The sequence below is a fragment of the Pyxicephalus adspersus genome, chromosome 7 (genome assembly GCF_032062135.1).
Source record: "Pyxicephalus adspersus chromosome 7, UCB_Pads_2.0, whole genome shotgun sequence".
Taxonomy (NCBI): Eukaryota; Metazoa; Chordata; class Amphibia; order Anura; family Pyxicephalidae; genus Pyxicephalus; species Pyxicephalus adspersus.
The window spans coordinates 4,719,457-4,742,862 of record NC_092864.1 but is presented as its reverse complement, the minus strand read 5'-3'; the positions used below and the strand labels follow the sequence as shown (position 1 = coordinate 4,742,862).

At 39.5% G+C, this 23,406-nt stretch overlaps 4 protein-coding genes across 7 annotated transcripts in view; 2 read left to right on the top strand and 2 right to left on the bottom strand.

The window, feature by feature from the left end:
- LOC140334885 (uncharacterized) overlaps window positions 1–23,406 on the top strand; it is a gene marked incomplete in the record, with an annotated part of 307,753 nt that overhangs the window by 68,980 nt on the left and 215,367 nt on the right.
- Window positions 1–23,406, top strand: part of LOC140334884 (NACHT, LRR and PYD domains-containing protein 1b allele 3-like) — a 67,261-nt gene that overhangs the window by 27,892 nt on the left and 15,963 nt on the right. For 2 of the 4 annotated variants that reach the window (XM_072417153.1, XM_072417152.1), the window contains one exon: window positions 755–1,689. The exons of the other annotated variants lie outside the window; for them this stretch is intronic. In XM_072417153.1, the coding sequence (XP_072273254.1) occupies window positions 755–1,020 (266 nt within the window). In that variant the 3' untranslated portion in view covers window positions 1,021–1,689. Of the gene's footprint in view, window positions 1–754; window positions 1,690–23,406 lie in introns of those variants that run through there. 4 annotated transcript variants of the gene reach the window in all.
- Window positions 5,862–14,960, bottom strand: LOC140334888 (apoptosis-associated speck-like protein containing a CARD). The gene is made up of 6 exons (XM_072417160.1): window positions 13,870–14,960; window positions 9,240–9,381; window positions 8,706–8,756; window positions 7,431–7,485; window positions 7,280–7,326; window positions 5,862–6,386 (listed from the first exon to the last, which is right to left on the bottom strand). Exons 2-6 carry the CDS (start codon window positions 9,379–9,381, stop codon window positions 6,094–6,096), a joined length of 588 nt encoding a protein of 195 aa, XP_072273261.1. The 5' UTR covers window positions 13,870–14,960; the 3' UTR covers window positions 5,862–6,093.
- Window positions 15,186–20,334, bottom strand: LOC140334891 (NACHT, LRR and PYD domains-containing protein 1a-like). Its single transcript, XM_072417163.1, has 4 exons — window positions 20,190–20,334; window positions 19,229–19,281; window positions 17,350–17,582; window positions 15,186–16,218 (listed from the first exon to the last, which is right to left on the bottom strand). Exons 2-4 carry the CDS (start codon window positions 19,246–19,248, stop codon window positions 15,884–15,886), a joined length of 588 nt encoding a protein of 195 aa, XP_072273264.1. The 5' UTR covers window positions 19,249–19,281; window positions 20,190–20,334; the 3' UTR covers window positions 15,186–15,883.

Below are 23,406 nucleotides of genomic sequence, written 5' to 3'. Positions count from 1 at the left end.
GATATTAATAAAACAATATCAGGTGTAATGATGAATTATTCTTTTGTCAAGTTGTCATTTTTTTCTTGGAAGATATAAAATTTACTATTGTGGCTGCTGTACTCTTTTGATATTTGCCCATTAGATGATAGAATGTGTCTTAGTTTTATTATGCATTGATATTAGAGGGCCAATATTACATTCTTCCGTTGCTTTCTTAAGGGTGCTAATGATTGTACTTTAATTAGTCAAGGTGACCCAAGGAAGTGATTTATTAGGTATATGCATGTTTTTTTATATATATTTTGCACAATGTGGTGACATTGAATCATAATCAAGTTTTTGATCAGATCAAGATGAGTTTAGACACAGGTGAACTGATGAATTGGAATCTAATTTGGTATGCAGATATATTTCCTTCCGATGAAGCCAAATAGTGAAACGCGTTAAGGACTTAAAAACTTGAAAGATGAAGATTCTGTGATTAGGCTTATCTATTGTTTTTTAGGTATCTGAAAATCCTAAACTATATACGGCATATTAGGTTGTTAAACTAGGAATGTGGTACCCGGGAATATATCTCCCACCCAATTAGTTAAAGGTTTATTATGCATTCAATAAATAAATGTAAAGAGATCCTAATGGATGTACAAGAAAATACAGCTGCATTGATGAGCAAAAATTTATAAAAAAATCTCCATGTCCAGATTTGATATTGAAGCCCCCTGGTCAGAAAATATTGAAATAATAATCTAATACTATTTTTTTTTTTTAGTCGTAGGTGCAGAGTTTGTGGATAAATACCGTAAGGATCTTATTGAAAGAATGTCCTTAATAGACCCAGTTCTGGATGATCTGCTGGCCCAGAATCTTCTGAAACAGGAGCAGTATGATGCTATACGGAGCAGGGAACATTCTCAGCAGAAAATGAGGCAGCTCTATAAATATACCACCTCCTGGGGCAACACAGATAAGGAGAAGCTTTACCAGGCCATACAACGTTGGAATAGACCCCTTGTCAGGGATCTTCAGGGATTATGACTTGTTCTTTAGAAAGGTTTGCCCGACATTATGCATACAATTCTACTTTACCCAATTAAATTCTGCCTTTATATACATTGTTAGAATTGCTTCATTTTCTTTGTTTAGTATCTAAAAATACTGCTGAATACTCTAAAATGCTCATACTCATGCTTGCTTATTACTTGTTAAATCCCTGGTATTCTGTAAAGAGACAGAATAAATTCAGTCAAAATATAAGGTTCTTGACCCATATACTAAAACCTACAGTGGCCTATATTGAATGTAAGAATTATGTCACTAAGACAGATGTTAACTAGAACCTAGGTGAGCGTAAATCTTCCATTGAGCTAACCCACTGCAGTTGTCTAGGTTGAGATCACCTCATTTGTAAAGATTTGCTTTCTAGGGAAATTTCCCAAACATGAAGTTTTATTTCTTCCTTCTTATGGGACAGAACAAAGCCCAACAGCTGCAGCAAAAAGTCCTTCAGCTGCCACGGCTACTAGAAGTGGCTGAGGTGAGCACTGTGGGCATCGTAATTCTGCCCGCAGACAATAGGTGCCCACCGGATAAGTGGTTTGCTTACATCGAATATAGGGAGACATGCCTTGACTATATGCTACCAATGTCCTCTGCCCCACGCAATAGCTGTAAATTCATGTGAAAATAAATCCTTCCTTAAAGTTATTTTAACCATGTTCTTCATTTGTGTGTTAACTTGTTACAAGGTTTTTTTCAGCTACAGTCAGCTAGCGTTTCCACATGATACAATATAATAGGGTTTTCTGAACCAAAAATTTGAGCTAAATATAATGTTAGGCTTGTGGGCTGAAATTCCTACCAATATTGGTGAACATTATGAATATGGCCTCTAACGCGTTTTAAGGACAGCACCCCATTCCTCAGATCTACCAATTACAGAGAACAGTTACTAGAAACCTGCAGCCAATCAGGCCATGCATTAGGGAACCTCAGGGGTGGATCAGAGTAAAGGACGAGAAGGACAAGGTTCAGTCCTGTATTCTGCATCAGAATGCCCTTTTGAGATACCAGCTGTGAAATTCAGTGTATGTGAAAATTGTACACTCCCCTATTGTGTACACAACAAAAAATCGAATCAATGATTGCAAACCTTTTCCTACTTTTACCCTATACAATTCCATTGTAAAACCAACAAAACTGTTAGTGGAAAAATATAAAGACTTAGAACATACAATGAGTTGGTTGCTTAAATCCCCCCCTAAATAAATACTTTGTTGAAGCACCTTTTGATTTAATTTCAGCATTTATTCTTCTTGGGTCGGAGTCTCTCAGCACTGCACATCTTGACGTAATAATTTTTGCCATCAATTAAAGAGACTCTTAGTAAATCCCAAATAAAGTTCAGCTGAACTTCCCTGACGTTTACTCACTTGCCTGGTACAGCCAAAGCCATAGTTTGCAGTAAGCTTACAAAGCATCACAGGGATCTGGTTGCTGAAAAGTATCAGTCAGGAGAAAGTTACAAAATCCACAGCATTGGGTATAAACTGGAACACAATGAAGATAGTTGTCAGAAGTGGAGAAAATATAGGACAACAGTGATGTTGCAAAAATGATAAAAATAAGATGAAAACTGTCCAGGAAGGCTGCCAAGAGACTGACAGCAACACTGAAGGAGCTGCAGGAATTTCCGGAAAGTACAGGTTGTGTACTCCATGTGACTGGACTTTGGGTTAGGATTGCAAGACTTAAGAAAAACATCCAGATCTGGCTAAAATTTGCAAGCAAATACATCAATTCTCCCAAAAGCATGTGGGAAAATGTGTGAGACCAAGTTTTAACCTTGTGGCCTCAATTTCAAAAGGTACATGTGGTGCAAAACTAACACTTTACATTACCAAGAGTGGGAAAACGTCACCAAGTCAAGATGTGCCATTCTGACAGACTCTTACCCAAGAAGACTGAATGCTAGAATTAAATGGAAAGGTGCTTCATTTAAGTATTACCTTCCAAATGGCTGCTTTACAAATCACCTTAGTACAAGGAGTTTGGTGGTCTCTGGAGACAGGTAGGGGTGGATTTTGGAGATGTTGTGCAGGTGAAAGTGACGACCTGGAAATGTTCTGAATATGCAGGGGAAAATATGGGGGCATATATTTATAGATGTTTCAGAGCTTTGAGCAGCATGTCTGCCACCGCAGAGAAATGCAAGATGCTGAGAGCCTTTGCCTTTCAACAAGTAGGCATTCACTTCCAGACAATCCGGGATATTATGCTGCTACCTACCTGATTATTTTCTGTGCTTCCAGATATCATCCAGAACTTGTTAAAAATGCTTCCTGAGGGAGCCGATTCCACATGTTCACAGACCTTACAGTGAAGAATCCTTTCCTTATCTGGAGCTTAAACTTCTTTTCCTCTAGATGCAAAGAGCGCCCCCTTGTCCTTTGTAATTACCTTAAAATAAATAATTGGGAGGAAAGTTCTCTATGGGCCATTTATTTATTCATTAAACATCTCTTCTCAAGGGAGAATATATTCAATTCAGCTAATTTCTCCTCATAGCTGAGCTCATCCATTCTATTTATTAGTTTTATTAATATTAGCGTTAGTTAAATCATCCTACCACTTTGTGTTGCCTATTACCATATATACCCGCGTATAAGACGACTTTTTCAGTACCCAAAATGTGCTGATAAAGTCATCCTAGGCTTTTATGTCAGTCAGGTGCAGAAAAGCACCCGATCCGGCAGCCGCGTCCAGTGGTTTTCGTCCCCTCATGACAATGCCATCAGGCTGTAGCCAAAAGCCGGTGGGGGTACGCCAGAGGTGCGGTGGTTACCCCAGAGCAATATATAAGCTTATCCTTAAGCTTATGATGATCAAGACTCCATTTACTTAATTTTTGTTTATAATTATTTAGTTCAGAGTTGGTCTCTTGATGTATAATCCCACCCGACAATAGTACCACCTATCTTACCCGCTGCTAAATAGTCGGCATCACTCTATGAGAGAGGGGTGCCATATATATGAACACCAGAACTCTTTTCTCCTGATGAAGCGGAAATGTCCGCAAAATGCGTAGAGAAAGCAGTTTGGTTGTACCCCCTGCAAGGCCCACCATGGTGACGTAAGGGATTCCCTGTGCACAGAGTCCTGTGAGAGATTCCCTGTGCACAGAGGCCCATGTCAGTGAGGGCTCCATGCAAAGCACATTCTTGGAATCAGAGTGGGCATGGTCCATGCATGTCCCAAACAGCACAAGCCCACTATAATGACTTAGGGGATTCCATGTGCACACATGGGGACTCCTGTCGTGTCGATTATGCCTGCTGAGTAGTGGGCCAATAATTGCAAGGTGGTTGATCAACTCCAATGAAATATAAAACAGCTTTGCGTGTATTTTATACTGTGGTCAACAGTGCTGGGGGACCACATATTATTGTTTTTTATGACAGAGGCAGCCGGCCAGTCGAAATCTGAGCACGGGCCACAATTGGCCCCCAGGCCAGACTTTGGACATGTCTGGCTTAGGATATTCTTTGGTGCCTGGAAGGTAAAATTCTCAAGTTGGTTTTGTGCTTAAAAGCTCCTCATATCACTAGGTTTTCCAAATATTACCTTAAGTTACTCTAGGAAATCCTTGGTCATCCATTAGGATACCCCAATATTTATTTAAAGATTGGTACAAGTCTTAACCCACAGATACATCTAATGGGACAACTTTGATCGATCTTGGATGATGGCCATTGTCCCCATGAAGATATAGATTGCCTGATGTGGTCTTCACGTGTGTTCTTGAGAAGATATTCACTTCAGTATCATGTCTTAATTTTAAGTTCAGGAGAACAGGATTAATTACATAGGTGAAGGATATATTGAATGAATACTCCAGATAATGAGTAATGAACATTTCAAGTTCATCAAGAGTACCATCCAAATATGGTATTTGGATATCAAAAATGAAATTATCTATATTTCCTGGGAACATTACCAAGTCCTCCCCAAAACAATTGTTGGTCCATATAAGAGGAGACTCCCAATAACCTCATAAACAGATTACCAAAGCTTGGGGCAAACTTTGCTTCCATTCCCTTGGTTTTTAGAAAAAACTCACCTTTAAAAACTAAACAATTGTGTGTGAGTGAGAATTAAGCGCACTGCATACATAAAATAAATCTGAACTGGTTCAAAATTCTGTTGTTTTACATAGTAGGTTAGGTTGAAAAAAGACATAAGTCCATCAAGTTCTCCCACTAGGGAAATAAACATATCCCAGATATAAAACCCTATAAGACATAGTTGGTACGGAGGAAGGCAAAAAACCCTGGTACAATATTCTTCAAAAGGGGTAAAAATAGAAATAATTTATTCAACTGTTATAAGGTCACATTTATGTTGAAAGGAAGTGTATAAAAAACAAAAAAATAGGAAAGCTTCCATTGGTAAGAGTTATTATTTCCAGTGTGTGACCAGGGTCGCGAACAAAGGAAGGCAGTTCCATCACTATTGGCTGTACAAAGAAATCTCTATAGCTCCCTGGGTTGCTAATACGGGTCTACCGGGGTGTTATTTTATATCTTTGTGTACTTAAGGCAGTGATTCCTCCTGAGGTTGCTGGGGATTCCTTGAGCAATGAGTAGTTTGTCCCTCTCAGGTCAGTTTAAATGACACCATTGATGTTTTTGGCTATCTGTAAGGGTGACCTTCTTCCCAATGGCCAGCAATGTAAGAGGAATTCTTCATAGTGATCGCTAGACTAATAAACGAATGCGTTCTTGAGACCTGACAGTTATTTTAGGGGGTCCCCTTGTTGAAAATGTTGAGAAACACTGACTTAAGGTATATGGTAAAAATAAAAAACAACAGAATCTCATGAAATTTGATTTAGTTTAATTAACATATTTATTTGCTCTTGCTTCATTCAGGAGGATCAGCTATTCTCCTTTTTATTGTAAAGTGCTGCCAACGTTCAGCTATCTATAAGTTTTACTACTTCCCAGAAGTCTTTAGGCTTTTATCAGATTGGATCATCTTATCCTATTAATCCAAAATTCTGCTCACTCTATTTACTACTGTACATGTAGGAGGTCTTCTATTTATTGTCTCTCAGCAGTCTTCCCTTTCCATCTTCTTGATGACGGGTCTGTTATGCTTCTTTAGAATTCGGTAGACTTTGTCCTTGTCATCATTACCCCAATGTGTGACATAGCAGTAGAGTTCTCTCATCTGTTCCTGGGAGGTGGGCTTCTTGTATATGGTGTCACATTGGTCATTAGTAAGTAGGTCTAGTGAATAGAGTTCCTGAAGAATTGGGTCCACCAAATAGATCCCACGGATCAGATCTACACGATGTTTGTCCACAAAGTGCTTACCAGACACAGAAATGTGAGACGGACCTCCTGTAATAAATTTATGTTTGTGAGCATTATACAAAGATTCTGCACAAAAATGTTTGCATGACAAAAATTATATTATAACACAGGTTATCCTCTAGATGCACAACTCTTCAGCAATCACATCTACATGACAAATAAATACTAAAATCTAAATATGGTGTTTCGTACAGGACATCCGTTACCACACTGCCAGCAGATCATCCGTCCAGCAGCTTGCAGCTTCCTCAGCTTCCCCTTAGTTGTGCAGAGATTTGCCTTTCTTAGCATCCCCTGAATTTACTCTGAGGCTGTGCACAGCTGAAGGGGATTTCGGGGTACGTGCAGCAGCCAATAGTCAGACTGGTTCCAATCTTGTCCTTATTTATACCTATTTGATTATGGTTGCTGGATCCTCAGCTTTGCTTCCTGAGACTTGCTGAGACATTATTTTTGGATTCCTGATCTTGGACCGACCTCGACTAAGCTTGCCCGCCACCTGCCCTGTGCCTGGACTTTGACTACACTTGCTTGTCATCTGCCTGACCTGTGTTTGGACCTGAACCATGGTTGCCTGCCGCCTTCCCTGACCTTAGTCTGCCTAGCTCTTGCCTTTCACCAGCAACCTACCCAATACCTGATCCTGGCTGTCTCTACATTGGAGCCCTCTGTTCCCCTGATATGAAGAGGAAAAGGGAATGGATGGTATTTTTGTACAAATGGTGGATAATAACATCAACTAGGCTTTCATAAAATGGCAGAGACAAACAATGTTGCAAAGCACGTTGCTATGCTGGACTGTGTCTTTATATAGAAATAAAAAATTAAATTAAACCTTAAATCAATATATTTTCACTTTCAGAGATGTGTCTGTTTTTATATACAGTATATTGTTTTATACTTTGATGGTCTCGGTTTACCTTCCATCTCCCATGGTGATGGTGAAATCTTTATGTTGCCAAACAAACTGAGAAATAAAAGAAGATGTTTAATGGTAAGTAGACAAAAAATTCATAGCAATTATTATTAATAAAGCAAAATTTATAAGCCAGATTTTAACCTTTTACATACTCTGATAATGAATCCCTCCCGCATTGTGATGGACCAGGCAGTCTTCTAGAGACATCTAAAATAAATAGACACTTATATATAATCAAAAATTGTATTTGTTAAAAGTGAAAGGGTATTAATGATGTTCAAGTGATGCTTTAGATAAGTGTTTTTTGATCTTTTTAACAAGGAGGAACCCTGATATAATTAATATATCCGCAGCTCACATGACTTTAGTGTGGTGGTCAATGGAAAGAATATTATTGGCCAATGGGAAGAATGCCACCCTTATAGATAACCAAAATTATAATTGGTATCTATAAAACTTACCCCAGAGTCACAAATCACCTATTGTTTAAGGAACCCCCAGCAACCTCTGGAGCTTGCACATGTTTTAATTGATCAGTACAAAATTGTACATTAAAAGTAAATCTTTCCAATCCCCTAGAGTGTAAACTTAATGCCACAATCATTATCAACTTTATCAGCTAATTCAAACACAGCTTCCAACGTCCCAAGGATTAGTTTTGGTTTCATTGCTGCCATGATTTTACCAGGATTATAAACCATTGTTCAACAACATTGCAGATTTTCTATCATAAAAAACTCTAAAATCTAAAATGCAGTGCACTTTAAAGTAAAATAAAACAATCGTTGGAAAGGTTGGAAAATCCTATCCTAAAGCAGCCATATTGTTAGTATGTGTTGGATCTCTTAGATAGATCAGACAGTTCTGTGTAAGAAAAAATACTTTTTTTTAAAAAAAAAGTTGGCAGTGGACCAGTCTTCATTGCTCTATATTTCAAACCCTACATCCTTGGTTACCAATTTTGGCAAAATCCCAATAAGGCTTCTATTTCACTCCTGTATGGTTACCCTTACCAATGTACAGAACCCAACTGCCAGGTTCCAAACCCAGGGCTGCTTCTGTGTCTGAGCTAACTGAAGTGCCGGAGAGGTCCTTGCCTGAACTTATAGTCTACCATTTGGGATAGCCAGTGTTGGAATGAGCTACCTACCTCTTCCCTTGACATCAAATTAAAGCCATGCCTTGCATTTCCTGTTTGCCAGGTTATTGTACTAGTATTTTGCCTTTGCTCTTGTACTCCATGCAGATAGTGCCCTGGCTGAGATTTGAACCTGGGACTTAGCCCTGCAAAGGCCAAAGTTGTAACCCCTGAGCCACCATGGTCACACAACCAAAAGGTTGAGTGAGCACAGTGGGGGCTGCAATATCTCTTCAAAAAGCTGCTGTTCATTAGCTGTTAATCTGTAAAAATACAAATTAGAGCGTACCTTTCTGAGCTCTATATTTCTTAATTCCAAAATCTTGCTTTATGATTTCTCCTGTAAAATAAAGATGCGGTTAGTACAATGTATGTGAGCATAGTACAAACATCTAATATCCCCTTTCCTGGTTACACAGACACTATTCTACCATGAATATTCATTTTAAAAATACTATTTTCAATTGTTGTATGAAAGATTTAGGGTAGGATGAATTAATTGAAATAAAGGTACTGTATTTAGCCCATTGTTCTTTATAAAGTGTTGTTTTGCTTTAACAGGATTTAACCACATGTGCTTTTCTGTGTTGTTTCTACAGTGTTTTAAAGATACAAAACCTTAACTAAAGAGTAACTTTCAAGCCAAATTCTGCGGTGCTGAATCCAAATTATCCCGTGTTTTTGATAATTTCTATCAAACCATTGTTTGGGGACCAATATAATACACAGAAAACTGTGCCCCATAGTTTGAGCTGTGTATTTGTATTATTGCTTATATATTTAGTTATTATTGGTATTACTGCTTATTTGTGTTTTTTCTTACCTCTGTCCAGTTCTGTTTGCCATACCAAATTTTCACTATCTTCTACCAATATAAAAATTGCTCCATTGACTTGCCTTTCTTCTACAGTAATCTCTATGAAGGGGTATGGCTCTGCCCCATAGCTACTCCGAAACTGCAACATCTGTGATGAAAATGAATATATTTTTAGTGAGCTGTGGAACTCTCTATAAAAATTAATTCATATGTCACCACTCCAGTCACAAATCCAAAAATGTTATACCTAATATTAGTGTGCAGAATCATGCAAATTATTATTTTATGCCCCATCAGTGCAGAGTTAACAAAAATGTTGCTACTTTTCCCCACTAACATTCCTTACTTTTCTCCCCCTCCTCCATGTACCTTAGGCTTTGCACGCACGTTAGATTTTTGTTGTTTGTTGTTTGTGGCACACAGCTAATGTCAAAAAGCCATAAAGAACAAGAAAATGGCATTTCAAAAATAAAAAATGAAGGATCACCTTCATCATTAGAAAACTAGAAAGAATATAACAAAAGATGTAAAAAAGAGATAAAATGTGCAAAACGTCAAAATGAAAGAGATTGCAAAAGAAAACAAGGCAAACCGCAAAACATTGTTTAAATATATTATTAGCAAAAAGATCTGAGCATGTAGGCCCCTTAAAAGATGTTTCTGGTTTGATCTCCTTAGCTGGCCATTTATGTTTAGTGTTCTCTCTCATGATGGTGTCCGGGGTCCTTTTTTTCAGGCTATACATGCTTTACACAGATGCCCCACAGCGGTGGTTAAGTTTCCTCACTTTACTTCCAGGCCTATTACCATACATAGTGGCACCCATCAGGGATGCCCATTATCGCCTTTTTATTTGCTTAATGCATAGAGACATTGGCACAGGCTATTAGGCAGCACTCAGATATTAAAGGGGTCAATGTCCGGTCAAAATCCTTCAAGATAGCCTTGTATGCAGACAATGTACTACTTACCGTCATGGACTACTTTAAGGGCTTACAACAGATGGACGGAGATAAAGAAACTTTGGCTTGCCCCTCCACATCCTAACTCAATGTTGTGGGGATCCCCGCACTTTATACCTGACTCATCCCTATTGGGGCCTATGCAGTTTACTAGACGAATTTCGATTTGTAGTAAAGTTCTGGTTTGCCGGTCCCAAATCCTTACTAACTTTCTTTCTATATACCCCCCAAATCCCAGATAGCTTGACTAGGCCTGTGATTTTTCTCTGGGTTTTCTAAAAGATTTTCTGTTTTGGACATATTTCTAATCCAGTCACCAGGAAGTTATTGCCCTTTGTGGATCTACAATCCAAATTTGAACTACCTACATTGACCATATACAGCTACTTGTAAATCTGTAATTTCACCCAAGCTCTCACTAGAGACTTTATCTTTTCACCCCCTATGTTGTTTGAATGTATATGCACAGGAGGTACATCTCGCAGATGGCTGATCTCGGAGATTTACTGGATATTGACTACTGAATCTGCGATGTCTTTGAATAGGAGTCCATTCTGAGCAGGGAACTTCCTCTGGAGCTGTGGCAGGTTATTCGTGGTAAAGCTCATAAGAGTTCAGTGTGTACATTGTATAGGGAAAATGTATATAAAATTGTTCTGCATTGGTACTATACCCCAGACAGGCTTCACTCCATATATCCGTCTTGCAGTATGAACCCTGTTTCATATATTTTGGAACTGTTCTAAGATAGTGCCTTACTGGAGTGGGGTGAATGCTTTGCTCATTAAAATACTGGATATCTCTATTATGTTAGATCCAGTGACCCATTTGCTGAATGCCCACATTACTGAACTTTCTAAACCGAGGAAGACTCTTTTGACGCATATTCTTATGGCAGTCAAATGCCTTTTCACAGTACATTGGAAATCACCCATTCCGCCCTCTGTTGCGGAATTGAGGACACGTGTAGGGGATATTCGGCTGATGGAACATTTATCTGCTAGGCTCAATAACAAAATTTGAGGAAGTTGGGGGCCCATGGGATCAAGCAACTGCTACCAGTATTGTATAGTTGCTCATCTGAAACTTAAATATGCTTGGCTGCACTTCCTCTTCAAAAAGGGAGCAAAGTAACTACAGACCAGTTAGCTTAACATTCATAGTTGGAAAGGTCCTAGAGAGTTTGATAAAGAGGAGTATCTGCTGGAAAATTTTATTATAAATGGTAGTCAGCATGGCATCAAAAAAGATCGAAGTTGTCAAACAAATTTACTCTCTTTTTATGAGGAAGTAAGTAAACAGGTAGACAGTGGAGTAGCAGTTGATATAGTGTACTTGGACTTTGCTAAAGCATTTGACACTGTACCCCACAGATAGGTAATATGCAAGTTAGGGGCAATAGGCTGAGAAAAGTCAATCTGTAAATGGATAGAGAACTGGCTTAAAGAACACATACAGAGAGTTGTAATTATTTATTCATACTCTGAATGGTCTAAGGTTATTAGTGGTGTACCCCAGGGTTCAGTGTTGGGACCTTTACTGTTTAACATCTTTATAAATGGTATAGAGTTTGGGATTAAAAGTACCATTTCTGTGTTTGCAGATGTCACCAAACTATGTAAAGGAATTAAGTCCATACAGGATATCTATATTCTACAAGCAGACCTGGATGTACTGTGTGATTGGGCAGCCAAGTGGCAAATTACATTTAATATAGATAAATGTAAAGTTATGCACTTAAGGGCTAACAACATGCATGCTTCATACTGTCTAGGGGGAATACATTTGGGGGGTCAGTAATGAAGGATCTGGGGGTTCTGGTAGATCATGGACCTAATAACAGCATGCAATGCCAAGCTGCAATATCTAAAGCTAGTAAAGTACTTTCTTGTATTAAAAGAGGAATAGACTGCAGAGATGGAGACATAATCCTGTACAAAGCATTGGTCACACCACATCTGGAATATGCAGTCCAGTTTTGGTCACCAGTCCACAAAAAAGACATTGTTGGATTGGAGAGAGTGCAGAGAAGGGCAACTAAACTAATAAAAGGAATGGAGGAGCTCCACTATGAGGAGAGATTAGCTGAACTGGATCTGTTCTTCCTTGAGAAGAGACATATAAGGGGGGATATGATCACCATGTACAAATATATAAACGGTCCATATGGAGAACTCTCTTCCCAATTATTTACTTTAAGATCATTACAAAGCACAAGGGGGCGCTCTTTGCATCTAGAGGAAAGGAAGTTTAGGCTCCGGATAAGGAAGGGATTTGCTTTCTTCTGGACCAACTATGTTCTTAGGGTTTTATATCTGGGATATGTTTAATTACCGAGTGGTTGAACTTGATGGACTTATGTCTTTTTCAACCTGACCTACTATGTAACTATGTAAGGATCTTTCATGATCCTTTCAACGACAAAAGACTTAAAGATGCATGAAGGAGCATTGTACATACAGCACCGTGATGCTCAATGGAGAGGGAGGAGAGAAGGGGCAGAACGTCGGAGCAGCACGCCGCTCTGCTCTCTCCTCTTCACTTACATGGCAATTGTCCGTACGCTTGTCAGATTCTCGTTCCATACTAGCCATGAGGTGAGAATGCATCTGCACCACTGCTTTGTATGGATTTCTCTTCTTTGCATGTATTCCTATGATCTATTTATAAGCATTGAGGTTTTACTTTCATTCTTATTGGCTGGTTGGTGGAGTGGCATGGGAGAGTAAAGTGGCAGAAGCATAATCCTTGTTAGTTTTAGCCTTGGCATTCTACCAGTAACTAGGACAGACAGCAAGAGTTCTTATGTTGGCTGGTGGTTGTTTCAATGATTACTAACCATGCCACTGGCTATACAGAGAGAGCTTTATTTCCTTAAGTAATGTACAATACTTAGCTTTGAGTTTGACACCTCAGTGTTGTCATGACAGGGATGGATGATGTAGAGACATCTGCCTTAGCGCCCAAGGTGGATATCTCTTTTGCTTTTGCCCAATACTGTACCCCAGGGGCCACAGTAGATCTAAACTCTTTGGAATATAGAAATGATAAAATAGGTCTGCAAGGCACCCACCTAAAATGTACCTGTCTAGTTGTTTCTTCAATACATATTTACTACAAGCATAATGATATTTGTTTTGTCAGATTCTTTGCTGAGTGTCTCACATCACAATTGTCGGCTTGTGTAACTCATCAGCACCATTTGATTGGACCAAAAGGCATCAGTAAGGACTAGCTCAGGAAAAAAGTTTAAAGAATCCAAAGCATACATTGTCACGTGGTTAAGCTGAAGAATGGAAATGGTGTAATTAAAAAAGACCATTAGCTGTGTTTTTGGGGAGGTTTTCTTTCTTTTTTTTGGTTATAAGGCAATGGATCAAATATTTGCTTTGACGCTATAATAACAGGCAATGGATAAGAAGAATCATGGATTGGTAAATATACTGTTCCAACCTTCTGCATTTATCTGCTATGTGACCAAATGTTCATGTGATAACAGAAATTTGAGTAGACATGTGGATATAGATTCACTATAAGCAAATAAAAATGCATTGAAAATTTAATACACTTTGAGATCTAATTTAAAGAATCACTTTTTTGTATATATTTAGGCAGGAGAACTGAAAGAGAAATACAATTTTTTTTCTAATAAAAAATTTAAAACAGAATATTACCCTGGGTAACACCCGGGCAATCTGCGACGCTTTAACTTTATATCTCCGTCTGTTGTACAGAAGTCTTGTCTGAAGAGGTTTGTATATTCTATCATACCCCACTTCCTTCTCATGGTTGTTAATATCCTGTGTTTAACCAGAAAAAAAAAACTAAAATATATTCATAGAGCAATTATTAGGAACACTATACTAATACTGGGTAGTGACTCGCTTAAGTCTAAATAGCATAGATTCCATTTTCCCAACAATTCATGCAGATTTGTCAGCTGCACATTTATGCTACAATTCTTCAATTCTATTACATCTCATCGGGGTTTCTATTGGAATCAGATCTGGTGACTGGCCTGATAATTCTTTAGTGTTGCTGTTGGGATTATTACTGTTTATGTTTGCAGCAGTCAGCTTTCACATTGTCTTGTCATCAGAGACAGAAGTGCATGGGACAACCATTACCTAAAAAAAATGTTGACCACTGTCTACCTTACCAGGGGAAAAGCAGGACCTGGTATGATCAGGAGAGGGGCAAAAAGCCCAATGCCCCCGCTCTTTAGATCACTATTTTTGTATTTTACATACAAAAATACCATTTCAGCCAATATAGTTAGTTGCTTTCCTAACCACTCATAAATCTGGTTTGTTAACTTTTTACACTTTATCTAGTTTTAGGCCAATACAAAAGATTTTATAAGTCAATTTGTGAATGAATTAAAAAATGTCACATTAAAAGGAATATTGCCGACCAGCAATTGCGGTAATGCTTTGCTTGGGGGCTTTGTAAACATGGTATAAACATGGCCCACATTACTTATCTTTGATTTATAGGGCAACTTCATGTTTTGTTTTAGGACATGCTCTCATAGACCTTTCGCAACATTGCTATGTTTGGTGGCTTTGCAATTATTTGGAAAATATTGAAGCCATAGACTTTATTGCAATATGCAGTTGTACAGTAGATAATAGAAGATATTAGGATTTGAGAAATTTATCTGACAAACATTAGGCATTAATATGGACTTTTTGGATGCCTAATTATGCAGGTTCAATTTTAGCAACTTTTTATATGTTAGGACATCTACCATTCAGTGTTAGGTCATCTTAAAAAAAAAATCTAAATTTGATTACTATTATGTTTCACCTATGGACACATCAAAATCATTGTCCTGGTGCTGCAGGGCGGGGTGGTAGACCCTCCGTGTCACCAGCTCAGTTGGCACAGATGTATGCGGGGCGCAGAGACTAAGCAACTGCCCAGTCTTTACCAGAGCCTCTAGAGGTGGGAAGCCTCTTGCGGGCAACTTCCAGGTTACGGCCTCCATGCTTGCAGAAGCAGGTGACTGCTGACACATAGGAATCAGGCGAGGTGTCGGAACATGAGACAAAAGCAGGTGAAACAAGCCAGAGGTCAGGGCAGGTGGCAAACAGGAGTAGTCAAGGGTCAAAGCCAGAGTCGGTACACAGGAGAATCAGTAAATGGGGTCACAGACAGGAGTAGCGGGAACCTAAGAACATGGCCTACAGAAACTCCTTATTCAGGCAACTTCCAGTTGCCAGTCATTTTTTTTTTATATGGGAGGTCATGTGGCAGATGGGAGTCACATGACCAGCAAGTGAGAGAACCCACCACCAGAGGGAGTGCTGGAGCAGAGGCAGCTCAGGTGGAGTATACACTTCTGCCAGCAGAGGAAGTGCTTCTGCAAAATGCTTGGGTTCTCTGGGGTAAAGGGGCAGCTCCCAGAGGATCACACATCATGAATAAAACCAGGAAGTGACCAGGGGACAGGATTCCAGATCAGGGCTGCTACTACCGCTGGCTGTAGAGGAATGTGAGGTGGTTGACACAGACAGCCGCACATATCCCCTAATCCTGCAGGGATGTGTGATAATCATATTACCTATGTAATATCTTACAAATTTTAAAAATGTATAATGCAATACTTATGCAGAACAAAAAGAACAGGAATTGTCAGCCCCCCTAAAGATATATTGTTGCAAACATTTAAGGTTTACTTGACAATTATTTGATTACAACTCTACAGTAACTAACACTGTTACTGCAGCTTACCGTTTCTACCGACAGGTTAGCGGGCATGAGATAAAGATGGATTCTGTGTTTTTGATGATCTGGATCACCAATTATTCCATTGTATATAAGAACCATGCCATGGACTGGTACGTGGTTAGTTATTCCATCTTTTATCCTCGTCAGAAAACTGAGAATGACTCCTATAGGGGAGAAGGTGGGATTCTCCAGCACAACATAGTATGATTCAACTTTAGATGGTTTTTCCAATATTATGTTATCATCTTTGAAGTGAACACATGTAACAGACACTGCATAATCTGCAAAGCCTAAAAATTAATTCAAAAACAAATAATTATGTTATTAATGTTAATGTTAATAATTATGATATTACAGCTGTTTTTTCATAAAACTGCGCAAGGCCCAATAGGAATTTTTATTATCTTATCCAATATAGACAACTACTCTAGGGGCCACCTTTATAGGAGGAGAATTTCCCTCACTTGGGAGAGTTCATCCCACTTCCTGTTGAATTCCTGTGACAGGGAGTAAATAGAATTTTTCAGAAAGGTACACAGATTGAAAAGCATAAAGCTAGCAGTGGGTTTAATTCCACATTACTAACCAGAATTCTATCCAACAGTCAGAAAGGATGAAATCCAGTTTGAGCGCTTTTATGCTTTGATAAGCCCTTTGATACTTTAAAACGTGCAAAAACTGATCTCACATGTTTTTTTATTGGCCGTGGTTGTCTGTATCTTGGTTTTGTTACCTGCGTTCTATCAGCAACAGCTCTAGCTGGAAGATTGTGCACAGGAAGAAACTGGCATGCCAGGTGATTGGGAAAAAGAACAAGGGTTTGGGTGCAAGGTCTATTCAGGTCTATGGTGCAAGCAATGGATATTGGGTCTAGTTACCAGTGCAGTGAGACATCTTCAAAGTATAACTTTGAAACAACAGAACTCTTTATAGGATCTGAGGGAGACTTGTTGGAGTGGTAAGAGTTTGAGGGGTTATTTTCTCAGTGCATTTATGTACGTTATATTTCTCCATAGTAATTGCTTTGATGTTGATAATTAATTATTTTTCCCCTAGTTCCTGCTGCTCTGGATCCAATCCAGTTAGTACGACTAGCATTGACATATTAAACAAAATTGATCAACTAGCAAGAACAACGTAGTAGTAATAGTATAGTATAATAAAATGATGAAATTAGTGCCTGGGATATAAATTTGGAAGTTATTGCTTCTGACTTTGTTGAAGGTCCCAAAGAAATTCTAGATAAACTACCTTTTCTGAGCCACTGACCGGGAAGAAACATTAGGCCAGTGGAGTTAAACATAAGTATTTCATAGGAACTCCCACAGTTCTATCCTGACAAGTTCCTATTAGATGAAAAAGAGATACATAACAGTAAGATAACTGTAAGATAAACAGACAGAGGTGAATGGAAAGCTTACCTTCTGAACACAAACAATGGGGCAGGTAAACTGCAGAGATCACGCCAGGCTCTGGAGGGGATTTTACGTTGAACAGTGGACCTAATATCTCATATTGTGTGTCTGGATTCTGGAGTAGGTTATGATAGTTTCTCCAGGACTCCACTTCATATTCAATGATTATCGGACAAGTCACTTGGAATTTAATTTTTGTCTTTGAGCAAAGAAACAGTCCAGCAGATTGAAGTTCCAGTCTAGGAAGCAAATCAGAGCAAACTGGCCATTACTGAACAGCAAAGGTTACTAAGACCGCTGAAGCTATGGATGCCCTTGAAGGCCATACCTGTATAAATATTTTGTCTGGAGTTAATTTTTTTATACACAACTGGGCTGATTTAGACGGATCTCAGAGTCTATATGAGACCACAAACCAACTCAGACCCAGCCCAAGCCTGGTAATAACTAATACCTGTAAAAAAAATAATCTACTAAAAACTACAGCCAATAAAATTATTCCCACTTCACACAATCCATTGCCTTCAGACTTGAGTTTCAACCACTTATGATATCCAATGATATCACTAGGGATGAGCCTTTGGCATTCTCACGAAAATTTCCTTAAAGTTCCGATGGGTCAGGAAAATTTTACGAAATCATCGGAAATCCAAGCAATCACTATAGGAGGCTTATTGTGGCTGCATTCATAAATACAACCATGAGAATCTTCCTGTCGGTGAGTGATCCACAAGCACTACAGGTCAGAATGAGGGCAAGACTTCATTCTGACCTGTAGTGCCCAGGGATCTCTCACTGAGTGGAGGATTCTCCCGGCTGAATTCAGAAATGCAGTCGCGATACTCCTCCTCTCAGAGTCATGCGGCTTGCCTTTATGAATGCAGCTGTGGGAAAAATCAGAGGATTTTTCCCACGCTGTATTTATTCATGAACAGCCAGCGAGACTCACACTGTGTTCCTGAATAGACAAACTCTATCCAGGAGCACATACTACACGGCTGCAACAGCAATCAGGGGAGCAGAGATAGAATGTTTGGTAAGTGAGAATGGCCCAATTTGCAGCGAGACCGAATTTAATAAATACGCTCGCTCATCCCTAGATATCACTCCAAAAGTTCCTTAGCCTATACTTGTTCCCAATGATGTTTTGTGCTCACTCAAGGAAGAAAATGCATTTCTGAGATTGTGCAGTAATATTCAGATGACTGACATGAACATCCGATTGCCTCATGGAATCAGGAAGGAATTTTTTTCCCTGTTGAAATAAATTGTATCCAGGGTTTTTTTTGCCTTCCTCTGGACCAACTATGTCTTATAGGGATTTATATCTGGGATATGTTTATTTCCCTAGTGGTTGAACTTGATGGACTTATGTCTTTTTTCAACCTAACCTACTATGTAACTATGAAACTTTACCCCCCACCTCTAGTTTTAAGATAAATGTAGTTTCCGGTTACTTGAGAGTTTCCATTGAAACAGTGCTAAGAAATTAAAATATTAATATTATAAATCAGTAAAGGCACAGTAGCAATGCAGTACAGTGTATTCAGAGTATCATGAATTAAAAATCCACTTATAGTCAGATAAATATTCCTGTACTGTTTAATCAGAATACCCCACAAAACGCACAGTGTAGTATATTGGCAGCAGTCAAAAGAAAGTCCATATCCAATTGTGACTGGCCAGAAAAGCAGTAGAGGTCCTAAATATGGATATTTTGGGGTACTGGAAAAACATTAGAGCCTGGAAATGATACACCAAGCATCGGCTTACTAATGACACAATGCTCCAAATTTAAACTCAGAGTTTGTAATTTTTTTAATGGCAGGGTCATGTGCCATCTGGTTACTTGTTGTTTTAGAGATTTGTGACACTTTATTCTTACCTGTATATCTTTCCATGCATTGCTGGTTTTACTAAAACATCAAAATATTCACTCTATGAAAAAGAGAGACAATTGTCATTAAGAAGACACACCTTTTTCCACAGCTCAACAGATCACACACAGATCAGAAAGACCCTCTGACTAAAGAGAACTTTTTATGTAGAGAAAGACCCCTACCTCCTTGACGTGTAGAATAAAGAGTTATGCAGAGAGATCACCCAAAATCATTCCCCAAACTCTGCATAATTTACCCTAGCCCTTTTTTGGAAGTTGGTAGGGAAACAGAGTTCCTGAAAGAAACTGGGGGAGACCATACAACCCCATGCCAATAGTGTCCTGGTCAGGATTCAAACCTGAGACCCAGCACTGCAAAGGCCAAAGTACTAACCTCTGAGCCAACTTTGCCAGCCACAGATAGTCAACAGTGTAACAGACATTTTTTGCCATTAAACCCCAATAATTTGTTTTTTCATACTTTCCCCAATACCAAATCAGTATTTCAAGAGTACCTAAGAAAACCTGATTTATAGGGACTGATTTACACCTTGCAAAGTAAAATATCCCCTCACAATGGATGTCCTTTTATTGCATAGTGAATGAAGTGAAGCCCCATTGACTTTAACTGTTGAACCATGTGCAAGCAAAAATATTTTTTCCCTTTATATTAACTCGCATATGATTGGGCATCCTTTGCAAAGGGCATTTTCACAATATTTACTAAAGCAATCGAAAAACCACTTGTAAATGGATAATTAACATTGACAAGTTAACAGCCAATAACAGTAAAATTTAGTAAATCCATCCCATGGTGTCAGGTGGGTGACAGATTGGTAGCTGTGGTGAGCAACATGCACCTGGCAAGCAGCAGACACACTATTACAGCAGTAGATATTACAGAAATGCAACAGTATGCTAGGATACTAGAATGAACATGAAATAAAAGTGTATGTATAAGCATTACCTTCTTACAAAACTGGCATTTCAACCAATCAACTTGCGGCGGAGAAAAAAGAACCCGTTTTTCTTCTGTAAATAGTTCTAAAACACAGCAGTGAGATCCATGTGAAATAATAATTAAGAAATGCCAAACTGCAGGAAGTTTGAAAGTTTCTATGGGGGCAATCTAAGCTAAGGAGGAAGCTTTACACGGAAAACACAGACAATATCTGCTTAGAAAATATCGACAAACAACCGGTCCATCTTATTTTCATTGAAACAAATGAGAACAGTTAAAAAGTCTTTATTGCAGGACTTGCAGGCCTTACCAGGCCCTCCGCATCTAATGCTCAACTATCCGCTCAACCAAGTCTATAATCTGGAACTGTTTTTTTAAATAGTTTTGGGCGTGTAAAAGATGCTTTTATAAGGCCCAACCTCTGCTGCTACCATCCTGAACTGCCATTTTCACAAAGCCACCCATGTTGTCTTTTATTTATACAATCCTACAGCTGGACCTCCATATAAAAACCTCACTACAACACCTATTACAGTTACTATGCATATGGACTTCTGTTTTCTAAATTATTTAATGTGCTCCTGTGATTCACCATTATCTGTTACAATGTATCATTCTCCCCATACCCACTTTGCTGGTCTTATTACCTCTCTTACTCCTCAGTCTGTTAACTCATTCTCTTCCAACTCCCTACTTCCCTTGCTTTCTCTGTCTATACTGCTGAACCTTCTCTATGGATACTTGCTGGTAACATCCCACCTATCCCTGGTCCCTCCAACAGTCTTTCTCTTTTCCACTCTTTTATCAAGATACACCCTCCTCCCAACCTCATTCTCATTCACCCAACTTACAAATTCCTACCCCTTTTCCCATGCAGTCTATGAAATGCCAGATGTGTCTCCAACAAGCTTACCTCTGTCCACAACCTTCTCCCATCTAAATCTCTGAACTTCCCGACTCTCACTGAAACTTGGCTTTCCTCCTCAGATTCTGTCCCGGCTACTGAACTCTCCCCTTCACTTCACACATACGCCAAGACCTGGCAACAGTAAGAGTGGTGGTGTGGATCTCATTCTCTAACCTTGGCACAACAGTCACACCAAATGTCTACATTTAAGACATTATAAAGACTGATCGTGCCACAGAGCACATGTGGAGGAAATCTGGCCTCAGCACTGACTTCGTAGGCTACAAATCCAAACTACAACCCCTTAACACTGAACTCACTGGGGCAAAGCAAAATTATTTTTCTGCTGGCATGTCCTCTCAAGCTTCCCACCCACGCAGTCCCTTCTCAACACATGATTCCCCCCACAACTACCTTCTCTGCCCATTACATTGCCACCTACTTTAGAGACACAATTGTCAAAATGAGACATTATGTCTCTGCTCATTGTTCCACTTCATCCATATCCACCACTTCTACCTGTAAATCATCACTAACCCCCCTCTGCCCTTTTACACTGTATGAAGTCTCCTCTCTTCTCTTATCATCTCCATCTACTACCTGTCCACTTGACCCAATTACCTCTAATCTACTTCATGCCCACTCCTCCCCCGGCCTTGCCCAAACCAAACTATTCAACTCTCCCTTTTTACTGGTATCCACCCTTCTGCTTTCATACATGCCATCATTCTCTCTATTCTGAAGAAATACTCACTGGACCCCTCCCTATCTTCTAGCTACCATCCTATCTCCCTTCTTCCAAACTTCTTGAGCACTTTGTCTATAAAAGATTCATTGACTACCTGAACACCAACTCCTTTACTCGCTCGAGTCTAGCTTTCAAGCTGCCCATTCCACTGAATCAGCCCTTACTAAAGTGGCCAACAACCTCCAGAAATCTAACTCACAAGGCAACGTTTCTCTCCTCCTTCTCGTAGATCTTTCCATTGCTTTTTACACTATTTATCAGCCCCTTTTATTCCAAAATTATTGCTTTCTGGTGTGCTTCCTATTCATCTAACCACTCCATTCAAATTTCTTTCAATGGTAATTACTTCTGTCCTACTTTCCTCCCTGTTGGTGTTCCCCAAGGGTCAGTCTTTAGACCGGTTCTCTTTTCTCTGTACACCTAATCACTCGGCTAATATCCTAGTCTAATATCGTTCTTTGGTCTACAACAGGTGTCTCCAACCTCGGTCAACTAGTAGGCTCCGGCCGTCTGACAGGTAGGCCACAGCTCTGGCTAGTGCACCTGCAGCGGGGTCAGGAGAAGGACCCCACTGTGGGGCACACTGGCCAGAGCCACAAACCATGTCCCCTGTACAGAACGCAGGCTCAGGGCGGTGGCTGGCTTATGTTTCTGGACACAACCTGCCCACTCTCCCATCGCAGGCTCAGACTAGCTATGGGAGAATGGGTGGGTTCTGGCACAATGACATCACTCTGGGGGAAGTGCATGCTAGAAAAGAAAAGGTTGGGGACCACTGGTTTACAGAACCAACTGTACCATGATGACACTAAAATCTTTCCACCCCCGACTTGTCTCTCTCAGTCTTTGATAAGGTATAACACTATCTATAAGCTATCTCATCATGGATAGCATGGATCTGCCCCCACCTGTCCCCAGAGATCACCAAACTCTTTGTACCCGCTTTTATAATCTCTTTTACCATCCTCCGCCTCTCTGGTATTCCACTAACCCGACTCTCTCCTCTACAATCTATTTTGAATACTGCAACCAGACTCATCCATCCTTTCCACCACTGCTTCTGCTGCCTCCCATTGTAATACTCTACATTGGCTTATATTTCACCTTCAAATTCAAGCTCTTGTGCTTTTGCCTTCACAATCTTTTCACAGCTCTTGTCCCACCTTCCTTTTTGCCTTGATTGAAAAATTAAATACCGGACCCTCTCTTCACTCTCCAATGACCTACTTATGATTTTGTCACATGCCTGGCTCCAAGTCTTTTCTGGGGTTGCCCCGACTCTGGAATTCTCTACCTCATTACATTTGGCTTGCGCCTACTTTCTGCACATAATAAAGATCACTTAAAACCCATATTTTTAAACTTGCCTACCCGTATTCTTCTGTTTATTATTATTATTATTATTATTAATAAACAGGATTTATATAGCGCCAACATATTACGCAGCGCTGTGCATTAAATAGGGATGGCAAATGACAGACTAATACAGAGAGTGATACAGGAGGAGAGAACCCTGCCCCGAAGAGCTTACAATCTAGTAGGTGGGGGAATTTCACACACAATAGGAT